Source organism: Suricata suricatta, chromosome 13, assembly GCF_006229205.1.
Source record: "Suricata suricatta isolate VVHF042 chromosome 13, meerkat_22Aug2017_6uvM2_HiC, whole genome shotgun sequence".
NCBI lineage: Eukaryota > Metazoa > Chordata > Mammalia > Carnivora > Herpestidae > Suricata > Suricata suricatta.
Window position 1 is genome coordinate 42,564,921 of NC_043712.1, and position 26,219 is coordinate 42,591,139.

At 33.8% G+C, this 26,219-nt stretch overlaps 1 protein-coding gene across 1 annotated transcript in view; it reads right to left on the reverse strand.

Moving 5' to 3' along the window:
* Positions 1–26,219, reverse strand: part of IFT74 (intraflagellar transport 74) — a 77,780-nt gene that overhangs the window by 11,392 nt on the left and 40,169 nt on the right. The window contains exons 11-16 of the mRNA XM_029920925.1: positions 25,995–26,138; positions 24,416–24,456; positions 21,478–21,557; positions 9,248–9,301; positions 6,809–6,906; positions 5,862–5,988 (exon numbers count right to left, since the gene is read on the reverse strand). Coding sequence (XP_029776785.1) covers positions 5,862–5,988; positions 6,809–6,906; positions 9,248–9,301; positions 21,478–21,557; positions 24,416–24,456; positions 25,995–26,138 — 544 coding nt within the window. The remainder of the gene's footprint in view (positions 1–5,861; positions 5,989–6,808; positions 6,907–9,247; positions 9,302–21,477; positions 21,558–24,415; positions 24,457–25,994; positions 26,139–26,219) is intronic.

A 26,219-nucleotide genomic window follows, 5' to 3' on the forward strand; every position in this document is an offset into this window, starting at 1 on the left:
CATGTTTATGAAACATTCATATTTAAGACAGCAAATGTTACTTAATTATCCAAAAAGATGCCTCAATGAGGAACAGTGAGCTATGAGAAGACAAACATAACATTTGCTCAATTTTGCTATTCAGGCTTCCTCAGGCATCATTCTTTGTTTTACTTTTCTTATAGCTATCAAAGTAGAACATGATGAGAGCAAACTAAAAAATGGATACTAACATGGAACTGCAATACATAACACGCACATGCCGATGAAGATACCTGAATTTAAACCTGCCTCAGCTAGTTTCCTCTCTCCTGTGTTCCCAGGGTATAGTAGTAATCCTAGACATCTTATAGTTACTTGTTTGTAGACACACGCATATACAGTGATACACTTCCATCTTTGAACATTTAGTTTTCATTTTACCTCTATTTCAAAGTAGAGATATGCATAGCCTCAGAAAAATATGGTGATGTTTCAGAGTATTAAAAGCCAAATGTGAACATATTCCTTTTATTACTTAGAGACTTAGGGGTGAAATATTTTATAATAAAATAAAATTTAATTTTAGAATAGGATGTATTATTCCCTCTCTATATATTATTTTTCTCTGACACCTTCATTGTTTTTCCTTTATGCTGCATTTTAATAGTGTGATGTGCTTAAGAGATTTTTTATATCATCCTGTTTAGGGTTCAATGAGCTTCTTAGACCTTGTTTGTTTTTTCAAATTTGGGAAAATTTTAGCCATTATTTCTTAAATTATCTTTTTTCCCCCATTCTCTGTCCCTCCACTCCTTCTGGGACTATAATTACATGTATGTCAGGCTGCCTGAAACTGACCCACAGGTCATTTAGGTTCTGTTCATTTTTTTAAAGTTTATTTATTTTGAGAGAAAAAATGTGTGCATGTACTGGTGAGTGTGGGCAGGGGAAGAGCAAAGAAAAAGGGAGAGAAAGAGAGATAATCCCAAGAGAATCCTGTGCTGAGAGTACAGAGCCCTAGGTGGGGCTTGAAACTCACAAACCACACTGTGAGATCATGACCTGAGCCATAATCAAGAGTAGGACACTTAGCCGACTAAGTCACCCAGGCACCCCCACAGGCTCTGTTCACTTTTATTTCTTCTCCAGATTAGATAATTCTTTTTAATCTTCAAGTTCACTGGCTCTGCTGACTTCAATATTCTATTAAAGTCATTCAATCAATTTTTCATTTGAGTTATACTTTCAACACTAGAATTTCTACTTGGTTCTATTTTGTAATTTTTATTTTCCCTGTGGTATTTTCCATCTGTTCATTTATTATTATTTTATATTCCTTTAAACCCTTAAATATGTCTATAAACATTTAGTCTTCTGTTCATTTCAATATCTCGATTATCTGTTCAGTATGCATTGATTGCTTTGCCCCTTGACTCATATTTTCTTATTTGCTGACATATCTAGTAAATTTTATAGTAAAATAGAAACTTTAAGGGGCGCCTGGGTGGCTCAGTCGATTAAGCATCCAACATTGGCTCAGGTCGTGATCTCACAGTTTGTGGGTTTGAGCCCCGCATCGGGCTCTGTGCTGACAGCTAGCTCAGAGCCTGGAGCCTGTCTTCGGATTCTATGTCTCCTTCTCTCTCTGACCCTCCTCTGCTCACGCTGTCTGTCTGTCTGTCTCTCTCAAAAATAAATAAAACATTTAAAGAAAACTTTAAGTGATACATTGTAGAGATTCTGGATTATGCCGTTTTACTTTGAAAAGTGTTGATTTTTATTAAATGAGCAATAAGCTGTACTGAATTCTAAACTTTTCTCCTTTGGAGTAGACAGCATGTAAAAAAAAACTCTGTATGCAGCTCTTTCAACTTTTAACTGATACTTTTTCCTAGGCCCCTTAAAGTTTACTCAATGCATTCTTAGTTCACTGGTCAGATTAGGATCTGAATAGAGTTTATGCATGGATTGTGGCACTCAGTTCCTCTCTTACCAGGATGTCTTCCTTATATGTGGGCAGGCAATAAGTAAGTTGGTTTCTTCACATAAAATTTGGCAAAATTTACTTGTAATTGAGATTTATTATCTATACAGATTCTGTAATGGAAAAATCAAATACAAAGTTGCTATTAAATATTAAACTTTCTTCCTTCTACCTATAAAACCAGAAAGACTGTGGATTAAAATATAGGTGGAAAGTGACATTATAGTAAAACTATCATGTTCAAAAAATTGAATGCCTCCCAACATATAACAATTATCACAAGGCCTAAAATATCAAATAGTTTTTTTTAAGTCTTGAAAAGACAGTGATTTAAGAAAGGTTTTTACCAACTAAATTTAAGTTGATATAATTAAACTTGAACATTTCCTTTTGTCTCTTTAAGTGTTCACACTGACATATATGTTCTTTAAAAAAATACGTGTATGTATATATATGGCCTTAATTTTGTAGGGTAGGTTTTGTTTTGTTAGATTCACATCTCTACTAGTGCTGAAAACCAAAGTGCTGAATCAGAGTCCCTGAGGCTTATAATATTTCAATGATCCAAAAAGGAAAAGTATATAGCTTCTATATTTTGACTGTTCAGTGAAAATGTTATCAAAATCTAACTACATGTTTAATTTGAAGATATATTAGGGACATACATTTAGGAGCTATAGAAACTCCTTTTCCTAGAGAAAGGGAGAAAATGTTTGGTTGGTGTGAGGTAAAGTTTATCTTCCTTTAACAGCGGGTCCCCTTGAAAAGCAAAAACTTCTCCAAGGGAAGAGACAGGAAGAGGATGCGGACTAGTTCCTTCTGATATGCTATGAAGTTGCAAAGTTTACTAAGCAGTGTGTACATAGTAGCAAAATCTCAGAAGGAACCACTTTGACATGGGGAAATGTTTCTGAAATATTCTGCCATCAGTGCATTTGTTTATTCCCTGGAGTTTCCTTTCCAAAAATATAAATAAAAACTATTGCTGACAGATTTCTTGCCTCTTTACTCATGCAATAGAGCACTGTTGTACAATCTTCCCCCTCCCCCATTATTGTCCCCCCTAAGGAGCTTTGTGTAGATAATTTTTTTCCTTATCACTGCTCTCTCATGAAACTTTTATATTACAGATATAATATATACATTAATGTACACTGACCCTTTGAGGGCCACAAGCCACTATAATCAAGATTCTTTTACTCCCCCCCCAAGAAATAATTTTGCCCCTTTGAGAATAATATTGTTCCATTAAAAAATTGAGTACACTAAGAAAATCAGGTGATTTCCAATCATAAACTCAAGAGCAAATGAGGAGGCAATTCACAAAAGGGAAATGTAAAATTCATTATGTCTGAAAGGTGAAGGAGAATATCATAGACTTCCTTTTTTTTTCTTTTAATGGTATCATAGACTTCTTATCATGATTGGTAGATACAAGAAATTTCTTATGGAGGATAGTATCAAGAAAAGAAAAGGAAAGTAATTTATATGCTTGGTTTAAATTAACATTTAAAAATAATTGCGTAAATGCACTTAATTGTAGGGGCCAGAAAATTCAAACCATTATTAATAAGGAAATTTTTCAATAAATTCTTATCATAGTAATAAAATTGAAACCAGCTTTCATTCTTTTTCAACCCTACATCACTGGAGTAAATATAATGGGTAGTTTTTAAAAGGAAATGTAAACACAGAGTATAAAAGTATGAAAGGAATTCAAAGTCCTATAATGGAATTCATTGATATTTATCTTTTAAAAAAATGTGTTTATTGACAGCCATTTTACAAAGATGGCTTAAAGGAATAAAAAATTTTTTTAAATTAAAATTGACATTAGATCAATAAAAGCCTTAAATCTATAGTCTAAAACACAAAACAGAGATCTCCTAGATGGAACGATTAAAGATAAATTCTTTACCTTACAGAAAAAAGAAAATTAAGATGTAAAAATACTCATATTTAAAAAGATCTCGGAAAGGTATTTACACACCCATGTTCACTGCAGCATGAATTACAACAGTCAGGAGGTAAAAACAATCTAAATGTCCATCACCAAATGAATAAAAAAATGTAGGATGTACATACTATAGAATATTATTCAGCCTTAAAAAAAAGAAATCCTGTTACATACGACGACACTGATGAACTTTGATGACATTCTAATAAGTAAAATATCATTCTCAAAGAGACAAATATTGCATGACTCCACCTACAGAAGTATTTAAAGTAGTCAAACTTCTAGAAACAGAAAGTAGAACAGGGTTAGCAGAAATTGAGAGGGAAATGGATAGCTGTTTAATGGGTATAAGTTTCAGTTTTGTAAGATCAAAGAGTTCTAGACATCTGTTGCTCAACACTGCATACAATTAATGGTTAAGATGACAAATTTTATGTTCTGTTTTCATCACAATTAAAAAATTTTTGATAGTTAAACCAATAGTAGTTATAAATGAAATTTAGAATGTACCCGCTCTAGTTGCTTAGTATATATTCAGATACACAAAACTACAGCAAACTCTAAACAAATCTGGACAGATAAAATATACCTGAATGTATAAAATGGTAATTGTCCAACTATATCATCAATCTAAATTCAACTGTATATGAATAACATTCAGTATACATTCTTTCTATAATTCTTATTAAAAAAAAAACTCCTAGGTTATTGTGTTTTACAATGCAGAATTCTTCAGATTTTAAGAAAATGATATAGTACACATATAATGATAACAGAACTCCAACAGCAGGGTTTAAGGCAGCATCCTGTCATCAAGTACTTGACTGTTTCTGCAGCAAAAAGTACGAACAATCATGTTAGGTAGGATAGATAATTAAAGACTATAAATAGCCTCATGTCAGTTAAGGTCAGGTTAGGTTTTGTTGCCAGTAGCTTTTAGACTTGGGATTCCAGATAAATGAATATTGTGGATCGATTATTCCATTTCAAGAATGTCAACATTTTTATATTAGCAAATATTAATTCTTCATTCCTTATAATTTTACTAACTGCCAGTGTAATTCCAAGTAGACAAATATAAACATAGCTAATTCAAAGTCACCACACACCAGCATATAAAATATCCATAGTTAGACTCTATCAGCTTAAAAATCAAAGGTTCCATACAAATTTTGACTTTATCCTAAACTTTTTTCCTTTTAAGTACAGTTGACACACCATCCTAAACTCTTTAAAATCTATTTTCTGTATTTGTTTTTCATCTCTATCTGCACTGTCCAAATGGCAGCCATTGGCCAATTACGGCTTTTGAACATTTGACTATGTCTACTCCCAAGTTGAGATGAATTGTAACTACAAAATCTCATGGATCATTTTTATACTGATTACATGTTTAAACCATATTTTGGATACACTGGATTAAATAAAATATATTATTAAAATTCATCTCTCTTTTTAAGAGGGAATTTAAAATTATATATGTGGCTGGCATTACATTTTTATTGGAGAGTGTTGCTCTAATAGCATGTTAGTCCTAATGGCTGAAACTAATTCTAATTAAAACATTACTTCCTCTAGGATACCACTACAGGGGTGGGTATGAACCCAATGTAATTCTGTTGCTCCTTATGCTTCTGTCATAGTACTGCTTCATTATATTTAGTTGTTCAAAGTTCCTTGAGGAAAAAAGCGAACTTTTTTTTTTTAAACTTCGTATACCCATGTTATAGCACAGGTACAGATCAAGTATTCAGTACATGTTAAAAATGAATCAGAATGTCCCAATGAAATACTGTTAAGTCGATGTTAAAAGTCACACACAATTCTGAGTCTATAAATGACTGGAGCAATAAGCAATCATATATTCTTAGCCTTTAAAAATATAAAATAATATGAAAATGAAAGTTTTAAAGTTTCAATTTGTTACAGAAAAGGATATTAAAATCTCTGTTTTCTCACCTGAAGTCAAATTTCTAGCTGTACTTTGTGATTTCTGCATTTCAGTAGATTTAAAATTGAGATCATCCTGCATCATCTTCAGCTCTTGATTGGTGATAGAGGATATTTGTTTCATACGATTTAAATTCTGTATTTGTACAGAAATAAAAATGGAAAAAATTCCACTGATTTAAGTCTTCAAGAAAACTCCTGGAAAACACTGCTAAAGGACTAGATGTTATGAATCAATATACTTTTTTAAAAATACATCATTTATTATGTATGTTTTATAAGTATTTAGAAGAGTATAGGGAGATTCAAAGTCATATTTTCTCAATATGGAGAGAGTAAATTAAAGCAAATGTAAAAGAATACTGAAATTTATTTCTTTGTAGAAGAAATTCAACTATGGTATTTTAAGAATTATTTAGGATCTTACAACACTTTGAATATTTAAAAGAAACTGCATTTTTTCTTCTTTGTTACCACTCATTAGTAGCTGCCCAATAAACTTTGTTTTTAAAAAATAAGTGAAGATACTCCTTGATACCCTACACTCTTAAAGAGTCTTACAAGAAAAGAATCCCTTCTCTTTATAATACAAATTATAATTAAAAATATATCAACATTTTCCATTATAACACCTAGATTTTGAAGTTATCTGTGCAAACATTACTTCTCTAAGTCCAGATACATCAATAATGGAAGAAAATCACATTAATAATTACTCTGAATTAGTCCCTCACTTACTACTAAATATTGACATCATGCATGTTATCCTTTTTTCCCTACTGTCCTTAGGTGAATTTTGTTAGAAATACACAAATTAAAGGACTAATACAGGAATTTAAAGGAGAGAGATGAAAAGAGCAGATGTCATAATGAGCCACTGCATTTTCTGAGCTGTATTTGGAAAGGTAATCACAGTAAAAATAATAAGAACACTCACACAGGCACATAGTACTTACTCTACTACAGTGCTCCAAAAGCGTAACAATGCTGGCTTCTATCTGTGCCTTCCTTTCCAGTTCCTGATTCTTAGTTTCCTCAAAGGTCTCAATAAAAGCTGCAGATTCAAAAATACAATGAAAAGCTACTGTTAATATAGTTAATACTATATAATCTCTGATTTGTAGGTCTTAACAACGCTTTTTAGAAATTCAAAGGAAACTTCATTTTTTTGGTTTGTTTTATTTATAATTTTTTTTAACTTTTAAATTTCATTTAAGTCCGTGATAGTTAACATGGGGTATAATCATGATTTCAGAAGTAGAATTTGGTGATTTATCACTTACATATAACACCCAGTGTTCATTCCAACAAGTGCCCTCCTTAATGCCCATCACCCATTTAGCCCATTCCCCGCCTCAAACCCCTCCAGCAACCCTCAGTTTGTTCTCTGTATTTTCAAGTCTCTTACGGTTTGCCTCCCTCTCTCTCTTTATCCTATTTTATTCTTCCCTTCCCCCCATGTCAAATTTTAAATTATCACTGTTTAATCTTTTATTAACCCAAGGGTAATTAAATTATTCAGTAAGAACATTTCTGCATATTTTCAAAATTTAAAAAAATTTTTTTAACGTTTACTTATTTTTGAGAGAAAGAGAGAAATAGAGTGTGAGCAAGGGAGGGCAGAGAGAGAGACACACACAGAATCCAAAGTAGGTTCCAGGCTCTGAGCTGTCAGCACAGAGCCCAACATGGGGCCCAAATCCACTAACCATGAAATCTTGACCTGAGCCAGCGTTGGATGCTTAACCAACTGAACCACCCAGGCGCCCCTACATACTTTCAAACTTTTAAAGCTTAGCTGTTGTGATCTTAATACAAGTAAACTAAAAGTTACAAATTTGGGCTCAGAAATAATAATGGATATAAAGAAGAACAGAAAAAAAAATCTGTTCTTACATAGGATCTCCTTTATCTATAATTATTCACATTCATAATTACTCACTAATTTTAATACTATCTGAAAATAGTTACTAGTTACCTATTTTATCTCAAAGTATTTAACTTATAATGTTGCCTTAATCTCAACTAAATAAATTTAATAATTTGTTTACATTATAAATAAGTATTCTAAAGAAATCTTCCATCTCTTGTCGAATATAGAATCCATACATAATTTACTTTTTTATATCAAAAATTTTTTAAATCTTTATTTATTCATTTTAAATGTTTTAAATGCTTTTATTTATTTTTGAGAGAGAGAAAGACTGCGTGTGCAGGGGAAGGTCAGAAAGAGAGGGAGACACAGAATCTGAAGACAGGCTCCAGGCTCTGAGTTAGCTGTCAGCACAGAGCCTGACATGGGGCTCAAACCCACGAACTCATGAACTGTGAGATCATGACCTGAGCCGAAGCTGATGCTCAACTGAGTGAGCCACCCAGGCACCCCATAATCTTTATTTAGTTTTGAGAGAGAGAGAGAGTAGAAGTGGGAAAGGAACAGAGAGAGACGGAGACACAGAATTCAAAGCAGACTACAGGCTCTGAGCTGTCAGCACAGAGCTGGATGCATGTGGGCCTCAAAGTCCCGAACCACAAGTTCATGACCTAAGCTGAGGATGGAAGCTTAACCAACTGAGCCACCCAGGAACCTCTACTTCTTTTATATTCTTAAAAATATATTCTATGGCTTTCCCCAAAATAAAAACTTACAGTAAGTTAAAAATAACTTTACTGTTACCATGAAACTATGAATTAATTTTGAGATAATTTTTGGTATTTGCTGAGATTTTAAAGAAATCGTGGGATGTTGTTAAATCAGAATTGGCTATTACTAGTTTATGGCACAGTTTGATGAAGATAACAATTGATATCACACCTATAAAACTTCAGATTATAATAAAATTATTAAAAAAGGAAGCCAGTAATATTAATTTTGAAAATTTTCTAAATGCACGACACAATTTTAAGTGAAGATCTACTTACAATGTTAAGATTTTAAAAAGTTAATTAGAAGCTGTAACAGAAGGCTACCAAAACTACAACTGGTGACAGAACCAAGTAGCAAAACCTGAGGTAAAGACCAATATTAATGAGAGAAGTATTATAAAGAGTTTTAAAAAAGGTGAAAGATACTAAAGATGAATGCAGTGAAACATGTAAAAGAGAACATTCAATAAACAATAAGTGGTTTCTATACAATTAATGTAAGTACTAGTTTTATAATCTATCTCTAGCACAAAAATACTCATATACATACAAACATACAAAACCTTTCTAAAATTCTCTACCCATCCTTAAGTTTTGCTTGATATGTAGTCTTTCCTTCAAGGCAAATACTTTGAATGTCCACACTCCTGGATTTATTATTAGCCATTGTATCTTCCTAAAATAAGATCTCTGATTTGGGATAAACAGATATCTGAGAATATTTTCACATCAATAAGGTGACCACTTACTGTCCATATTTTCCTCTCGTTTTTTTAGTTCCTTATACTTCTGATTCATTTCACCTATAAGAGATACAAAATTTAACATTAATTTCACAAACTCCTCAACAAACACTTCAACATGATATTCTAAATATAAAATATTTCTTAGGTTCTCTGTATAACAATTGTCACTCTTCAGTGACCATTAATCACTGAAAATTCATTATTTTCAATTCTTTTTAATTAACATAGAATCTTTTAAAATCGCTATATACATATGTTTGACTCTTTGGAAAAAATAATCTCCTGACTGGAAAGGAATGAAAGGTTTTCCAATGGTTCTCTATTTCAGTCCCAACTTGGAGCTATTCAACCTGCACATGAATATTACTGGGGATGGGAAATATAAGGTCCCAAGGAAGTTCATATTGCATCTTGAATAACTCACAACAAGCAAAATAGCAAAGTTAGTTCCCTCAGAGAATTTTAAATCTAAAGATTGTACATGTAATTAGAATGTACAAAGTGCTATCTCATGATAAAGGGTGCTAGAAGAGCAGAGAACACGGACAACTTACCTTAGTTAAGGAATTCTCAGAAATTTTCTCTAAAGAAGAAATATTTAAACTGCATTACATAAAGAATAAATGAATAAAAGTTACCTGATTGAAACAGAGAAGAAAGGGTTCAAAATCAAAGCACTGCCAGGAGAGAAACTTGAAAGTGAAGATGAATATGGTAGCACAAGGAAGTGAAAGAGCAGTATAACAGAGGCAGAGAATGTGAAGTGAAAAGTGGTACAAACAGAAGTCAAAATGATGAGAGATCTTAAAAGACATATATTGAAGTTTGAACATTGGTAAAGAAGTAAGGACAATGGTAAAACTGCTAAAGAATATTAAGCAGGGGAATAAAATGATCAATTTGTGTTTCTGAAAAATGTTTCTGGTTGAGTGCATAAAAGGGAAATAAATTTTGGAGACAGGATGATAAGTTAGGAGGTTGTCACAGTAATCCAGGTAAAAGATGAAGGTTCCCTGGAGCAGAGGAGTGGCAATTAGGATGGAAAGTAGATTTTTGTTGCAGACATTTAAGAGCCAGAGCGAATGGATTTTGTAGGACTCCCAGGCTTCTGGCCAGGGCAAATGAGGACATGGTAGTATTCTTAACTGAAAAGAGAAGCAAGATTAACAAGTTGCTTACAGCAGGTCTGGATATGTTGCGTTTAACGTATGTGAAAGTAATGTTAAAAAGGCAAAAATCTAAGACCCCGATAAATGGATGAAATCAGACACTTTAGCTGCATAAAGGGTTCTTTATAGAGATGGATCATGATTATTTTATGACAACAGGATTTTCAGCATAACAAAAATTGAGTTTTTTTCCTTGGACTAGTGAGATAACTGCAGCCCTGTGTTCTCAGGGTCTCAGGTAGAGAAAGCATAATAAATTTGTGCTTGCACCAATTTGCACTTTCTTCATCTGAGTCAGTCAAGTTTTAGCATTTTGGAAAAACCAAAGAACGTTATTAAGATGATACCCAGCAAGGATGGCAAGAATAATAGACTAGAGATTCCTAAGGAAGTTCCTGAGAAGGAGCTGGCAGCTAGAAGAACTTTAAGAAGAGTTTAAAGAAAATGGGAGCACCAAAGGTTAGAGTGCATATGTTAAAACCCAATGGTTAGCCTGTATTCCATTTAAACTCCTATACAGTTTTTTCTTCAAGTACTGGCTACAGAAAAGTTAGGGAATAGAGGAAGACAGTTAGGGTAGAACCCCAAATTACATGGAGGCATGGACTTCTACTTATACATATATCTGCTTGGGTGAGAAGTGACCTACGAGTACATGGAGGTGATGGAATAGAAACCTAGGTCACCAGACAGTTTTATTGTTTTCTGGTCTAAATATTTCCGCCGAACTCATTGAGGAGAGCCCTGATACAGAGAAAATCTTGTCAAGGCACCCAAAACAGTATTTACAATAAAAAGTGAAAAGTGAAATCCACTGCTTATGAAGAGTAAATACCTAGTGGTCATGAATTTCCAGCCAGTTAACACTGAGAACCAATGGGAAATACTGGGTTCATTCAGACTAAGGCTTTGGATGCATTAACTTTACTGAACAGCTATCTGAGTTCATATAATCACCAATGGTCTCAAAGCATATTGATGCATGATAGGTTATTAAGGGGAAAGGGAGATATAATTTGTCATTAATAACAAACTTTGTATATGATTATGTTTTTTCAAAAATGCATTACAAATTAAAATTAGTCTTAATATAAATAACATTCACTAACCTTATGGCAAAAGTGTTTTGAGTGGGAAACAAAGAATTAGAACTGGAATACCCTCCACAGGAGAGTTATATGCATGGAAATGTTATATAATATATGTGAAGGAGCAGAAAAGCTGGTTTCTGCTGGATCTGCCCTAGCCTAGGTTTCTAAGAAAGTCCCGATTGAGAAGTTGCACCAGATATTGGTCAGGCATTGAGGGATTAGGAGAAAGGCTTGCATCCTGGGCTTTACAAAAATGTAACTACCATCTTATCTTTCTTCTTCTAAACTTAAAAGAATATACCGTTTCTAGTTCCTCATCTTGCTATCAGACCTCAAGATATGTAATGAGGCTTCTTATTCTGTCATTCCAATGAAATTTCTCTCAGTAAGATTCTATGACTCTTTAATTATCAAATCCACAGGCCAGTGTCCAGTTCTTATATTACTATGTAATATTTGACACTATTGATACTTTCTTCCTTCTTTCAATTTTTTTCCTTGTTTGTTTATTATTGGAGTGGGAACTTCTGATTTCTCTTACACTGAGATCATTCTTTCTGTATTCTCTGCATGGTTTTCCCTTTCTTCTTTATTTAAATTCTGGTTTCTGCTCTTAGTTGACTTCTAAGGCTATATTACATCCAAGAAAATCATACTCATTTTTGTAGTTTAAGAACTCCCAAATTTTACCTTTTCCCTTACTTTCAGATTGTTTGATCCAACTGCTTACTAGATATATTCATGTGAGTACTTTCAGGACATCCTAATAGTATATTAATAATTAAATAATTAAATTCATCAGTCTTCCCTCTCAAAGTCTGCACCCCTCTGTATTTATTTCCTATTATGTTCGGAAGTCCTTAGCCATACCTTACCATCCAAGTCAGAAACCTGGCAGAATCTTTTCTCCTCCTCTCTTCAAATCCATATTCTTAACTGTCATCAGATTGAGCCAGAATACATATCTGGTCAATGTCTCCAACTATACAGCTGGTCAGCTGGATTAGATAGGACAGAGCTCCCATATATCTTAGCAGATTCCCATGCTTTATAAAAACCTCATCCCATATGACTGTTGTTAGGAGTAAAAGAGATTAGGGCACTAGTAAACTCCTCTATTTTGTGATTTCTCGGTTGGAGGATTCATTTCTGAGCTATCCATGACAGGCAACGAACAGACGTGGGCAGTCCTGAGGTAGGGTAAAATACAGGAGTTATTACCAAGTCCGTCCTTAGATTTATTATTAAAAAAATTTTTTATGCTTTTTATTTATTTTTGAGAGACAGAGAGAGACAGCTGGAGCAGGGGAGGGTCAGAGAGAGAGAGAGGGAGATACAGAATCTGAAACAGGCTCCAGGCTCTGAGCTAGCTGTCAGCACAGAGCCCAACACGGGGCTCGAACCCACGAACCGTGAGATCTGACCTGAGCCGAAGCCGGACGCTTAACCGACTGAGCCACCCAGGCGCCCCTAGATTTATTATTAAAGGGGAGGTCAAGATCATAGATAGGGGAAGGTAATTAGTATATTACACTGGAGGCACAAAAGCAGGCAAGCAGAAGGGCCTTAAGGAGTAAGATTAAGGAGACCAAAGGAAAAGGAAAGGGCATGCTGATAAAATAAGGCTTATTTTAGAGTTATCCTCAGATTCTGAACATCTGATGCAATTATAGTTCTACATAATTTACTCCAAATTTACTGGTGGCCTGCTATGTGCCAGATACTGTAGCAGGTGCTACAAATCAAAATGAACAAGATAGTTACAACTCTATCCTAAAAGGATTACAGTCTATATTGTGTACATGTAGAACCAAAAGCCACAATGGAACCTAAGTGTTCTAAATGAGGTATATATGAAGTCCTATGGTAAGTAGATAGGTGAAAGAGTTCATGAAGTATCATATCAGCAAGGCACTCTAACCAGTAATATAGAAATTATAGAGATGAAGACCACCACTGCATTCAAGGCATTTATACTCTACCAATACAAGTACCCCCAAATTATAAACTATTAATTCAGGCCTATTACAAAAGACTTGGAATACTGTAGAAAGGACATCATTGTTTTCTGATGCCCTCTGCTAAAGAAAGCTAGTGGAGTAAGAGAGATATGCTCTTCTTGCATTACCAAGGGGTTGAGTACCACCACAACTGCCTTTGTCCTCATTGTCAGTTCATCTGACCCTATTACTTCTCTGCCATCAAATGTTCTCTGGACTGTAGGCTTACAGAGCTATCTTGATATTTATTCTCCGAGAAGTAGTTCTGCCCCTAGAGGTCTGAGTACCATTTCCCCTCCGTATTCTCTCTTGACCAATATATAACAAGGCGTATGCTAATGACTCTTCTGGCCTCAAGGTCCCCAAACTGGCAGACTACTGAAACACCTGAAGGACTTTTACATATCCAAATTCTTTCCTTTCTAGCACTTGGGAGTCCTTCTGAGGCCACCTAAGTCTCCCCATGGCCTTTGAGTAGTCAATACCTTTGGATTTTCCTTCTGTGGCATGGTTTTAGTCTCTACCATTCTGTTCATTCTCTTAGTGAGTTACAGTTCTTTTTTGTCCCTTTTAAAGTATAATGCCAAAAAATACAGGATTTGAAGCAGACTATCACTTCTCATGCTCTATATATTCATCTTTTTATTAATGCAACCTAGGATTTTAGCCATTTTGGAGGCTACAGCACATTAATTCATACTAAGCCATTGTCTAAATCTCTGCTAACATTTTCACCTATTTTACTAAGTCAGGACATTGTCTCTTCCCCTTTCCTACTTCAATTTTAATTAGTTTAAGGGTCCTATTAAATTCCATCTTTTTATATTCAGTCTCTCTTTCCCACTGACTTTTCACCTATCATTATAGCAGTAAGTAATAAACTGGCATATCAAATACTACCAAACTGGTATGTTAAAATGAGTCCATATAAGTTTAATGTTTTAAACTAACTTTTAGCTTCGGGCTTCACCCAACTTATCAACCATACATTCTCTCCAAAGTGTTTTAAATTTCTGCAGGCAAATTCCCCTACAGCTATGCAGTAAGTAATTCTATTTTTACACCCTGGAGGCTCTTTAAAAATATATAATAAAAATTCTCTAATTATGTACAAGTTAAATTATTGTAAAAAGTCTCACCATATAAATAAAAGAAAAAGGACTATGAAGACATGTGTTTTAAGAGAGTAGTGTCAATAAAACTGGATGAGTAGTCCTTGGAATGTATTAAACACAACTTCCTAATTATTTCCTAAAGCAGTGATTATAAAACTTTAGCGTGCATCAGAATCATCAGGAGAGTTTGCTGAAACACAAATTCCCTATGCCCAGTGTTACACATTCAGTAGGTCTGACATGGAGCCAAAGAATTTTTATTTCTAATTAATTTCAGATGGTACTCAAGCACCTAATCTGGAAATAATACCATCTTCTAATAAAAAATATAAAATGTACCTTAGCCAATCTCCAAATTGAACAATAAGCAATGATTCATTCTTCTTTATGGACTGTATAGAGTCTCTAATGAATAGCAATGTATAAATGCCATTTGACATCTCAGACACCACAGGATAAAACACTTTAAAACTTAATCAGTTATTTTATACCTCCTAGGGAATAAACTTTCCTCAAAATATGTTTTGGGAAGATCTCCAGGAATGTTACTCAAGTTTCAGTTTATAAATTAACAGCATTAAAAACAGCCAGTAACTAATATGTGCACTCTTATAACTATATGCTATTCTGAGTCAGTCACACAAACACATACACACAACCATTCATCTAATCTGCCGAGTGACTGCTAGTAGAAGTAGGTACTGTTACCATCTCCATTTTAAAAATAAAGAAAGTACTAAATCAATTAACTCATTTTTAAAAAAGCAAAAACTAAGGTATCAAAAGGTCAAATAGCATGTCCAAGATCAGCCAGTAAAACAGCACAGCTCTGAGGTAAATAAGGCATTTTGGTTGCAGAACCTATCCTATTAAATAGAACTATCCTGTCTTTATATATTCTATATTACCTAAGCAAAGAATAAAAGCTTCCAAAATAGGCCATAGACCCCTAACTATGAAAAAGTATCCTATAAACAAACCAAAGAAAAATGTTATGTTTTATATTTTTATTATTCTTCAAAGAAGCAATTAAATTATAGAGTAAACTGCAACGATTTTATTTAGAGTTTAGGACAGTAATCCAATGATCCTCTGGAACTTTATGTATACTTCTATCATGATACATATTTATTATATTGCAGCAGTTCAATATTTAGATGTTTGTGATACGCTACATCAATAATCACATATTTGGTTTTACAATCTAATCCATCTTTGGAAAGATATTGAACTCTACAATTGAGAAAATAATTTGTAATGAGTCATAATGCCCAAGAATCCTTCTTGCAGAGATGTGTGACTGTACTTTTTCAACAGTATTTGTCAAGCTTAGTCTGTTTATACAGACATCCAGATAATTAGCCCCACCTTGTGGATCATAGCAGTCCTACAAATTCAGGCCTGTAAGAACTGTGAACCATCCAAGTGTTTATTCTTGACCGACAAAAACTAAGATATTTGTAAATAACTAATGTGATGAGGAAGCACTTTCATATACTCCTGTTGGTTGTATAAGATGACACTATCTTTTCAGGAAGAAATAAGCAAAAATAAGAGAAATTGTAAAAGTACCATTCTATTCACACTATCACTTCTAGAAGCTAATGAACATGAATACAACAAGGTTATTTACTGTAGCCTTGTTTTTGGCAGTGAAAAATTAGTAATCATCTTAAATGTCAATGTGGGGGGGGGAGGCTAGGTGTCTCTGTCGGTTAAGTGTCCAACTTCAGCTCAGGTCATGATCTCACATCACGGTTCGTGGGTCTGAGCCCCATGTTGGGCTCTGTGCTGACAGCTCAGATCCTGGAGCCTGCTTCCGATTCTGTGTCTCCCTCTCTCTCTGCCCCTCCCCTACTTGTGCGTCAATGTGGATCCAATGAATACTTTTAACCCTAGTAACAAACAGGATGATGGCAGCTAACAGTTCTTGAGAATAATAAGTATGTCCCAGGCACCATTCTCTGGCTTTAAAACTCTGAGATTGTCCACTATATTATACTTCTTAGAATGAAGTATATATCCTCATATGGAAGAATGTACACTGTATATAGATAAATGAAAGACTAAACCTCAGAGAAACTATACAATACTATTCCATCTTAGAATACATACACTTATATAAGTATAGAAAAAGTCTAAAAGGCTATAGATATCAAGTTGCAAATAATGACTACCTCAGAAGAGTGGGATGACTATAAGGAGAATGGAGATGACTTTTTACTTGATACACTTTTGTATTGCTTGAATTTTTCACATTATGTATATACCAGATTTTTATACCAAATAAAGTACATAGCTTTAAAAAATGAGTTAACTGGAGTCTTTAAAATAACTTTAGTTTAAGGGAAATTGTTTTGAAAAATAAGAAGGGATAACCTCCTATATACTAAGGCTAATTGGACAGTTAATGAAAGCATGAGAATGGTCAATTGAGGCAACACACACACACACACACACACACACAGAGAGCAAAAAGAAGTCCATTCAGGTGATTAAAACTCTCAAAATTCTGAGTAAGTCAGGTTTATAATGTGATTTCTTTTTAAAGATGGCACTTAAGGGGAAGAGCACTGGGTGTTGTATGGAAAACAATTTGACAATAAAATATTATGGAGGAAAAAAAAAGAAAATATTTTAAAAAAAAGATGGTAGGTTTAATATGCACAGCTAACTCTAATCCTACCCCAAACTCAACTAAAACTATAGAAAAAAGAATTTTTAAAGGTAAAACTCCCAGCAATGTGATTTTTAGTGAAGTCTCTGGAATCAGGGTAATGCTGGCCTCATAGAGTGATTTTTGAAATTTTCCTTTCCTATTTTTTGGAATGGTTTGAGAATAGGCATTAAATATTTGGTAGAATTCCCCTGGGGAGCTATCTGGCCCTGGACTTTGGTTTGTTGAGACAATTTTGATTACTGATTCAATTTCTTTGCTGGTTATTGGTCTATTCAATTTTTCCATTTCTTCTTGTTTCCGTTTGGGTAGTTTATATGTTTCTAGAAATTTATCCATTTCTTCCAAATTGTCCAATTTTTTGACATGTAATTTTTCATAATATTCTCTTATAATTGTATTTCTGTGGTGTTAGTTGTTACTTCTCCTTGTGATTTTACTTATTTGGGTCCTCTCTCTTTTCTTTTTAGTAAGTCTGGAGATGGGTTTATCAATTTTATAAATATTTTCAAAGAACTAGCTCCTGGTTTCATTATATGTTTTACTGACTTTTTTTTGTTTCTGTATCATTTATTTCTGCTCTTATCTTTATTATTTTCATTCTTCTGCTGGCTTTAGGAGCAGTACTTTAAAAAGCAACAATTAAGCAAGTATTTCATGGCTGGCATTTAGCTGGCAAAGGAGAAATCCTTATGGGTTCTGCCTCTTTTAAAAAGTAGCATGGCATCTGCCAATAATGCTCTGCTTTAATAATGATTTAGTTTGTACCCAACTTCTGACCATGTTAACAACTTTCAAGAGAACTATTTCTCATTGCTTCTAGTAAGTATAAATAATAATAGTTCCTTACAGTATAGTATACATATTTTAACCTAAACAGTTTTAGAACCCATATAACAAAATTACCTGATCCATCAATAAGGTAAAACCACTATATGGTGATGTCTAATAAATATTTAACGTGATAAAAATCCCTCAGAAGTTTTAAAAGAGTAATTATATCTTATTACATTGGAATTTTTGTTATGAGATTTATTTTTTTAATCACTTACAAAGACAAAGCAAAGATGTGAGAACAAAGAAGCCCTTCTAGAAGTGGTCAAAGGACCAAGTGTATGTACTATGAGGATAACTTAGCATCTGAACAATGAAGATTTTCATAGAACAAATAACTGTTAATTTATTTTACTTAGTTAACTCTGAGACATAATTACTCAATGTAACTTTCGACACAGTATAACTATAGGGACTTGTCAAAATAAATAAATATAATACACTTATGGAAGATATTGGATTATAGGGCCACCATTAATAACTAGCAGAGAACTAGACCTAACCCAGTATCCAAGGATGCCTCTGAATTTAAAATGAATTATGCAAAACTGAAAGGATGAAGCAACTACTAACAATGTGAGATATATATTAACATTATTTATGGTTTATATACTATTTTAACCAGAACCCCTACAAGGCAAAATGGTGGCCTTACTTGGATCATACAAAGGCACCCTAAGGTATAGCAACTGCCAAATTAGCAAAATGGCCAGAGGAAATAAAGCCTGGGGCAGGAAGAAGCAAGAATTAAAAAGTCAAAATAACTTGATTATCCTCTATCTTAAGGCGGGGATTATCAACAGTCTTGAGTCAAGGGACTGTTGAGAAGGCAGATGTAGGTAAGAACCCATCACTTTACTGGTAATAAATAATGAATCCAAGGTAAGAATCTTCTGGAAAGTAACAAAGCTTTTGCTAACCAATCAAGCTGTCTCTGGAAAAGAGTGCATATGTACATCTTAAGAACTAGAGTTCCTAAAGAAGTGACAGAGCCCAATTTTCACCTTTAGTTCATTCTCAAATCTTTCCCTGCTAAAATATAGTACTGTTTCACTCATTCCACAAACATTTATTGAGTGTTTATTTTCCCAAACATTGTGTTGATGAAAGAGGCTCCAGAGTGAATAAGATACAGTCTGTGCCCTTTGATGATGTATAGCCTAAGGGAAAAGACAAACATCCAAGGAGATGGTGGTAATATAGTATGGTCAGGTCAACACAATGATAACATTTATGCACCTTATGCTCTAATAATGGAGGAAGGGGGATGTCTTGGCCCAGCTCTGAAATAGGTCAGGGTGGAAGTTAGGGTTATTATGCTGGATGAAAGGATACCTGAGGTAGATTTAAAAGGATGAGAAGTTAGTAAGGTATAACAGGGAAAAGAATATTCAAGACAAGGGAATAAATAGTAGGAGCAAAGGATTGAGTTTGATTTATGGTAAAGGGGGTGGGCTGTGGGGTACCACAAGGAGATTAGTACTAGAATGTAAGGACAGAGATGATACGGAGTAGGAGAGGAGACTGACAACATACAGGTTAGATTGCAGAGGGACTGCCGTGCAAAGATTCTCAAATTTCTTATGGGGAACCATTGTTAAGCAGGAGAGTGACACAGAATCAATTTTACTTTAAGTCACGCTAGCAAAACTGTGGTAGATCAACCTGAGAGAGAGCAAGACTGGAGATGGGGCAACCAGTAAGAAGGCTACTACAATAGGTCAGACAAGAAATAAGAAACCCTGAGCTAACACATAACCTTATAACAAAAATCCCCTGTGCTACTGCACCCATAATTTATGTTCACATTATAGCACAAGAAAAAAATCGAATGTATTGATTATATATGAACATATATATGTATATAATATTTATGTAACAGATATTTTTATAGATATTTTAACACTTTTTTTGCTACTATTACATAATAGATTGTCTTTTTCCACATTAATCAAATAGGACAAAGGTTAGAAAACAAAAAGTAAAATAGAAGCCACAATTCAAAAGATTTTATTTATCTTAGAACCAGCAATTAATAAAGTGTTACCCTCAAAATGAATTACTTTACTGGAAAAATAAATTGAGTATTGTTAGAAATTTAAATTTAAGAAGAGGAAAATTGTTTAGAAAGTTTCCTGTAAAGCATCTAAAATCAAGAACACTATCAAATTTCTCAGAATAAGCTATTAATAAAAAAATATAGAACACTAGATCTATATAAATTAAAAGCAATAAAATAATTTAATAAAGAAAATAATATGACCTTAGTCCTAACAATTTATTTGGAGCCTACCTTGCCATACATATCATTTAGTATTCATAAACCTTAGTGAAGAAGGACCTTTATATTCACACTTTGCAAATGAGAAAATTTAAGCTAAGCTTATTTACCTGATAAATGGAACTTAACGTTTGTTTGCCTGTATGCCTAATATGCCTAAATATGTCTACTTGAAGCCATTATAAGCCATATGTAAATAAAACTAAGCATTTCATAAGAATATTTTTATTTCAGAAATGTAGCGCTTCATATCAGAAAGCCAAGATTAGGGTTTGACAATAGAATAAAACTTTGGGATCAAAGAAAACTTGATCTAAATCTAGACTTTACCCTTTACTACTGTGGGAATTTGAGTAACTTTTCTGAACTTCAACAAGTACAAAAGGGCTTACAAGCCTTCAAACGGTTCTTGCAAAGATCACATAGTGCCCAATCCAGGTAAGTAAGCAATCGATAGAAGCTAATGCTATTATTCACATATTGAGAAAAAAACATAAATAATACAACCAAACATATACTACATATAGCTCTCCAATTCCCACCACATGTACATACTCCCTGCTAACACAAGGGTTCTAGTTCCTTTGGCTCTTCATATTCCACAGCTGGGGCAAGAAGGGAAAGGATCAGATCAGTCCTTGCTACCTCATTACTGGGATCCGTAGGGAATTAATTCTTTCTGCCAGGGACTTAATCCTCTCTCCCCCTTCAATTCTATCAGTTACCCCTGTTCACTGATATTTGACCACATTAAAAATGTATAAATTAGAAATCTGTAACAACGTCAAACCATTTTATTTCATTTTTGAAGTGCTTTGCTAAACAAAATAAATTCTTGTCATTTTATAACCACTCTATTTCAAGTTTTTAGTCAGCTTACATAATTTAATATTAATTGTAATATTTCCTACTATAGTATAAGTTAGCATTTTAGTAGTCAAACTTAGGGATATCATAAAGAATTAAACATTAAATCCCACATAAATAGTCTCTGAAGTCCAAGATAATACTATATCAATATTGCTACATGCCTATTATTATACATATAAAAAACCAGAAAAATTACCTTGGTGTTCTTCTAAATCCATGTCCAGTTGTCTAATTTCTTCATTAAATTGCTTTATTTTTTCTTTTATATCTGTTAACCTGTTGAAAATATTTAATAAATTTATGACAGGGGTTGTGCCTGGGTGGCTCAGTTGGTTAAGCATCAAACTCTTGATTTCAGCTCAGGTCATGCTCTCATGAGTGTGAGCCCTGCATTGGGGTCCATGCTGGTAGCATGGAGCCTGCTTGGGATTCTCTCCTCTCCCTGTCTCAAAATAAATGAACTTAAAAAAAATAAATTTATGACAGATAATTTATATATTCAGTAAAAACACTAAAATTAAATTAAAACATTAAATAAAAATTTAATGATGTTAGGAAATCTTTTCTAAGTTGCATAAGTAGTATTTATAAGTAATATGTTCTATTCTGAAGACAATACTATAGATTTAGAAAAACCTTTTCCAGATCTTTTTATAGGATTCTTATTTACTTTTAATTTATTTTTTAATTTTCAGTTATTATCAACTTGGTTATAGGATTCTTATTTAGAATAGAAGTATATTCTGAGAATGTTAGGTTGCCTGACATTTCCCCCTTCCTTCTTTTGAGTTTGACTTGTGATATTAAAGTGAAAAATCTTTAGCAACCTTCTTTTGTAGATTTGTAAAAACTGAACTAAGTTGACAAATTAGCCTCAAAGATTAGAGGATAAGAGAAAATTTACCGCTGATTAGAGATTATATAGGTTAAAATTTTTATCAAACAACATTTGTATTTATTACAAAGCTATAATAATAAACACAATGTGGTACTGGACTAAAGGAAGAAATATAGAGCAATGGAATAAATCTGAGAGTCCAGAAATCTCTCTCTGCCACTCCCCAGCTTGTGTTTACAATACAACTGATTTTTGACAAAGATGCCAGAATAATTAAACGGGGAAAGAATAATAAATAATATTTCATGAAAGAATATTTCAGCAAATGTTGCTGGGACAACTGGATATGCACAAACAAAAGAATAAAATTGGACTCCTGCCTCACACCATATACAAAAGTTTACTTAAAATGTATCATAGATCTAAACATAAGAGTCAAACTATAAAATTCTTAGAATGAATCATGGGCATAGATCTTCATGACTTTGGATTAGGCATTGGTTTCTTAGATAGGACACCAAAACCATAAGCAAAAAAATAAAAATTAAACCAGACATTATCAAAATATAAAACTTTTGTACTTCAAAGGACACCACTAAGAGAATGAAAAGACAACCCACAGAATGGGAAAAATACTTTGCAAATGATTTCTCTGATAAGAGAAATGTCTCTAGAATATATAAAGATTTCTTACAACTCAATAATAAAAAGATAAATAATCCAATTAAAAAATGGGCAAAGGAGGTGCCTGGGTCGGGTAAGTGTCCGGCTCTTGATATCAGCTCAGGTCATGCATGATCCCACGTTCCTGAATTTAAGCCCCACATCAAGCTCTGAACTGACAATGTGGAGCCTGCTTGGGATTCATTCCCTGCCTCTCTCTCTCTGCCACTCCCCAGATTGTGTTTAGTCTCTCTTGCTCTCTCTCTCTCTCTCAAAATAAATAAATAAACATTTTTTTAAATGGGCAAAGGATATGAACAGACATTTCTCTAAAGAAGACATGGGCATGGTCAATAAACAGCAGTCATCAGGGAAATGAAAATCAAAACCATAAGGAGATACTACCTTTCATCCATTAGGATGGCTATAATAAAAAAAAAAACACCCAGATAATAACAAGTGTTGGTGAGGATATAGAGAAACTGGAATGCTCATACACTGCTGGTGGAAATGTAAAATGGTGCAGCTGCTTGGAAAATAGTCTGGCTGGTCTTCAAAGAGTTAAATATAGAGTTAATACATAAGCTAGCAATTTTATTCCTCAGTATAAACCCAAGAAAAGTAAAAACATATATACATCAGTGTTCATACCAGCATGATCCATCATAGCCAAAAACTGGAAACAATCCAAATACCCATCAATTGATAAATGGATAAATACTGCATATGCACACAATGGATTATTATTTGGGAGAAAGAAAGAGAGAGAGAGAGAGAGAGAGAGAGAGAGAGAAAGAAAGAAAGAAAGAAAGAAAGAAAGAGAGAAAGAGAAAGAAAGAGAAGGGTGAAAGAAAGAGAAGGAAGAAAGGAAGGAAGGAAGGAAGGAAGGAAGGAAAGAAAAAGAAATACTGATGCATACTACCACACAGATGAGTCTTGAAAACATTATGCTAAGTGAAAGAAAGAATCCAGTCACATAGGACCACATACTGTATGATTCCATGTGTACAGAATATCCAGAATAGGCCAAAATACAGCGACATAAAGTAGAATAGTTGACTAGGGCTGGGAGTGGTGGATAAGAGGGGATAAGGACAGGGGTGTTGGGTCTTACTGAGGTACTGGTTGCACAATTCTGAATATACTAAAAACCTTTGAGTTGTATACTTTAAATATGTGAATTATATGACATGTATTATATTTTTTTTTTAATTTTTTTTTTCTGAAAGAAAGAGAGTGTGCACGAGTGTGGGAAAGGCAGTGAAAGAGGGGGACAGAGGCTCTGAAGCAGGCTCTGTGCTGATAGCAGTGAGCCCATCGCAGGGCTCAAACCCACCAACTGTAAGATCACGACCTGAGCTGAAGTTGGGTGCTTAACCAAGTGAGCCACCTAGACACCCCTGGTATATATCATATCTTAAAAGAGTTGTTTTTAAAAAATAATTATGCTATCCAATGGCTCTTAACTAAACATTAAAAGAAATATTTCAATCTCTAAATAAGATTGAACACTGCATCAATAGTACCAGTGTGAACCATAGAAAAACATAACAATATGTACCTATTGTACATTTAGAATGTAATTTAAAAGATGTGAAATGGATGTAATACATCCTATTATAAATGTACTTACTGTCGCTCCATGCTGGCTATTTCCTGATTATCTTCTTTAACCTATAAAAGCATATAAAGAAACAGTACTTGAATTACTCATTAGACTATTTTAAAGAAAATTTCCTTCTATGATATGTTATACTAATATGTCAAATGTAGTCTCTTTCGTGAAATCTATTTCTTAAAATTCAGCCTTTGAAGTTAAAAAATATATAGAGATCATTAAGAAACTATTCACAGATTTTCCCTTTTTCATCAAAGAAAGGGTGACAACTGATATATCGATACCTATCCTTTTGGCACCAAGAGGTTGTTGCGTCTTCATGCCTAGATCAGTTTACATATATATCCAGGCTTACCTTACCCCCTCACCCACACACACAAGGCAGTGTTGCCAGATTTTATCTCTATTACATGTGAATTTCAGATAAATAATACCTTTTAGGGCACAATTTTACCATGCAACATATATGCGCGCACACACACACACACACACACACACGCACACATTCTAAACAATGATTCATTGTTTATATGAAATTAAATCTTAACCAGTTGTTCTGTATCTCATCTGCCAATCCTACCCCAAGATTATGCTCTCCCTCCCCTGCCTCCAATGATCTCTTTCGGAGGAACTTTAAAGATTCTAGATTTTAATACCTTTCTGGAATGATTCTAATTCTTAAATAGCTCCTGAGTTGATCCCTAAGGTTGTTCCAAACCATTTGGGCTCAACTTAAGACGACAGAAGAGTCTAATTTTAGGTTCCTAATGGATGCTGCTCCCAAATATATGTGCAGTTCTCCTAAGGGCCCTATACTGAGAGTGTCTCAGGATAAACAACAGGCTAATTATAACTTAGTGCTAAATAAAAGCTAGTTTTTGGGGTAATAAGAAAGCTACTGAATACATGGTGACATACTGTGATTTTATAGATCATTTTAATTCCATTCACTTCACAGAGGCACTGATCACCATAAAAATGCACTAGTCTTGGGGCATTTTGTTTTCAAAATATGAGGCCCCAAACAAATAAAGGAACAGATCTTCAATAAGATCAACTAATTATTTACTAACCAATACAGAAGACTTTCAGTTTCCTTCTACGGATCCAAAGCATGGAAAAATGACCAAAATGTACACAAAGACCATATAAAATTAGGATTTAAGTCAAGAAACAACTTATGTGAAAAATGACTTGCACCCAGATTTTCTTGATCAGTTCATCTTTATTTATTTTTATTTTTTTAATGTTTATTTATTTATTTTGAGAGAGGGAGAATGCAAGTGGAGGGATGGAGGGTGGCAGAAAGAGAGGGAGAGAGAATATCAAGGAGGCTCTGCACCGTCAGTGCAAAGCCAGATGCAGGGTTCAAATTCACAAACTGTGAGATCATGACCTGAGCCGAAATCAAGAGCTGGACGCTTAACTGACTGAGCCACTGCAGTGCCCCAGTTAATCTTAATTTAGATGAAATTCACTTTTCACTGTTTTTTAAGACAATAAACTTACTGGCTTTCTGTTCAATTCATATGCCTTAAATAAAATAATCAGAATATTTACCACATTTTGACATAGTATTTTTGTTTTTTTCTACCTGTTTAAGTAATCTCTCTCTCTCTTCCATTGGAGATCCTATGCTTTTGTCTTCTTCAATCATTTGGTCTCGATGGGATTCCAACTCATAAAGTTTTTCATGCAGCAATACAGCCTCCTGTTTAACCTGGGAGTGTGCTATTTCCTAAAGAGCACATAAAGAAGAAAAACTTAATTAGGATTTTATTAAAACTACTCTCAAGTAGGAAATGAGTTCCTCAGTTAG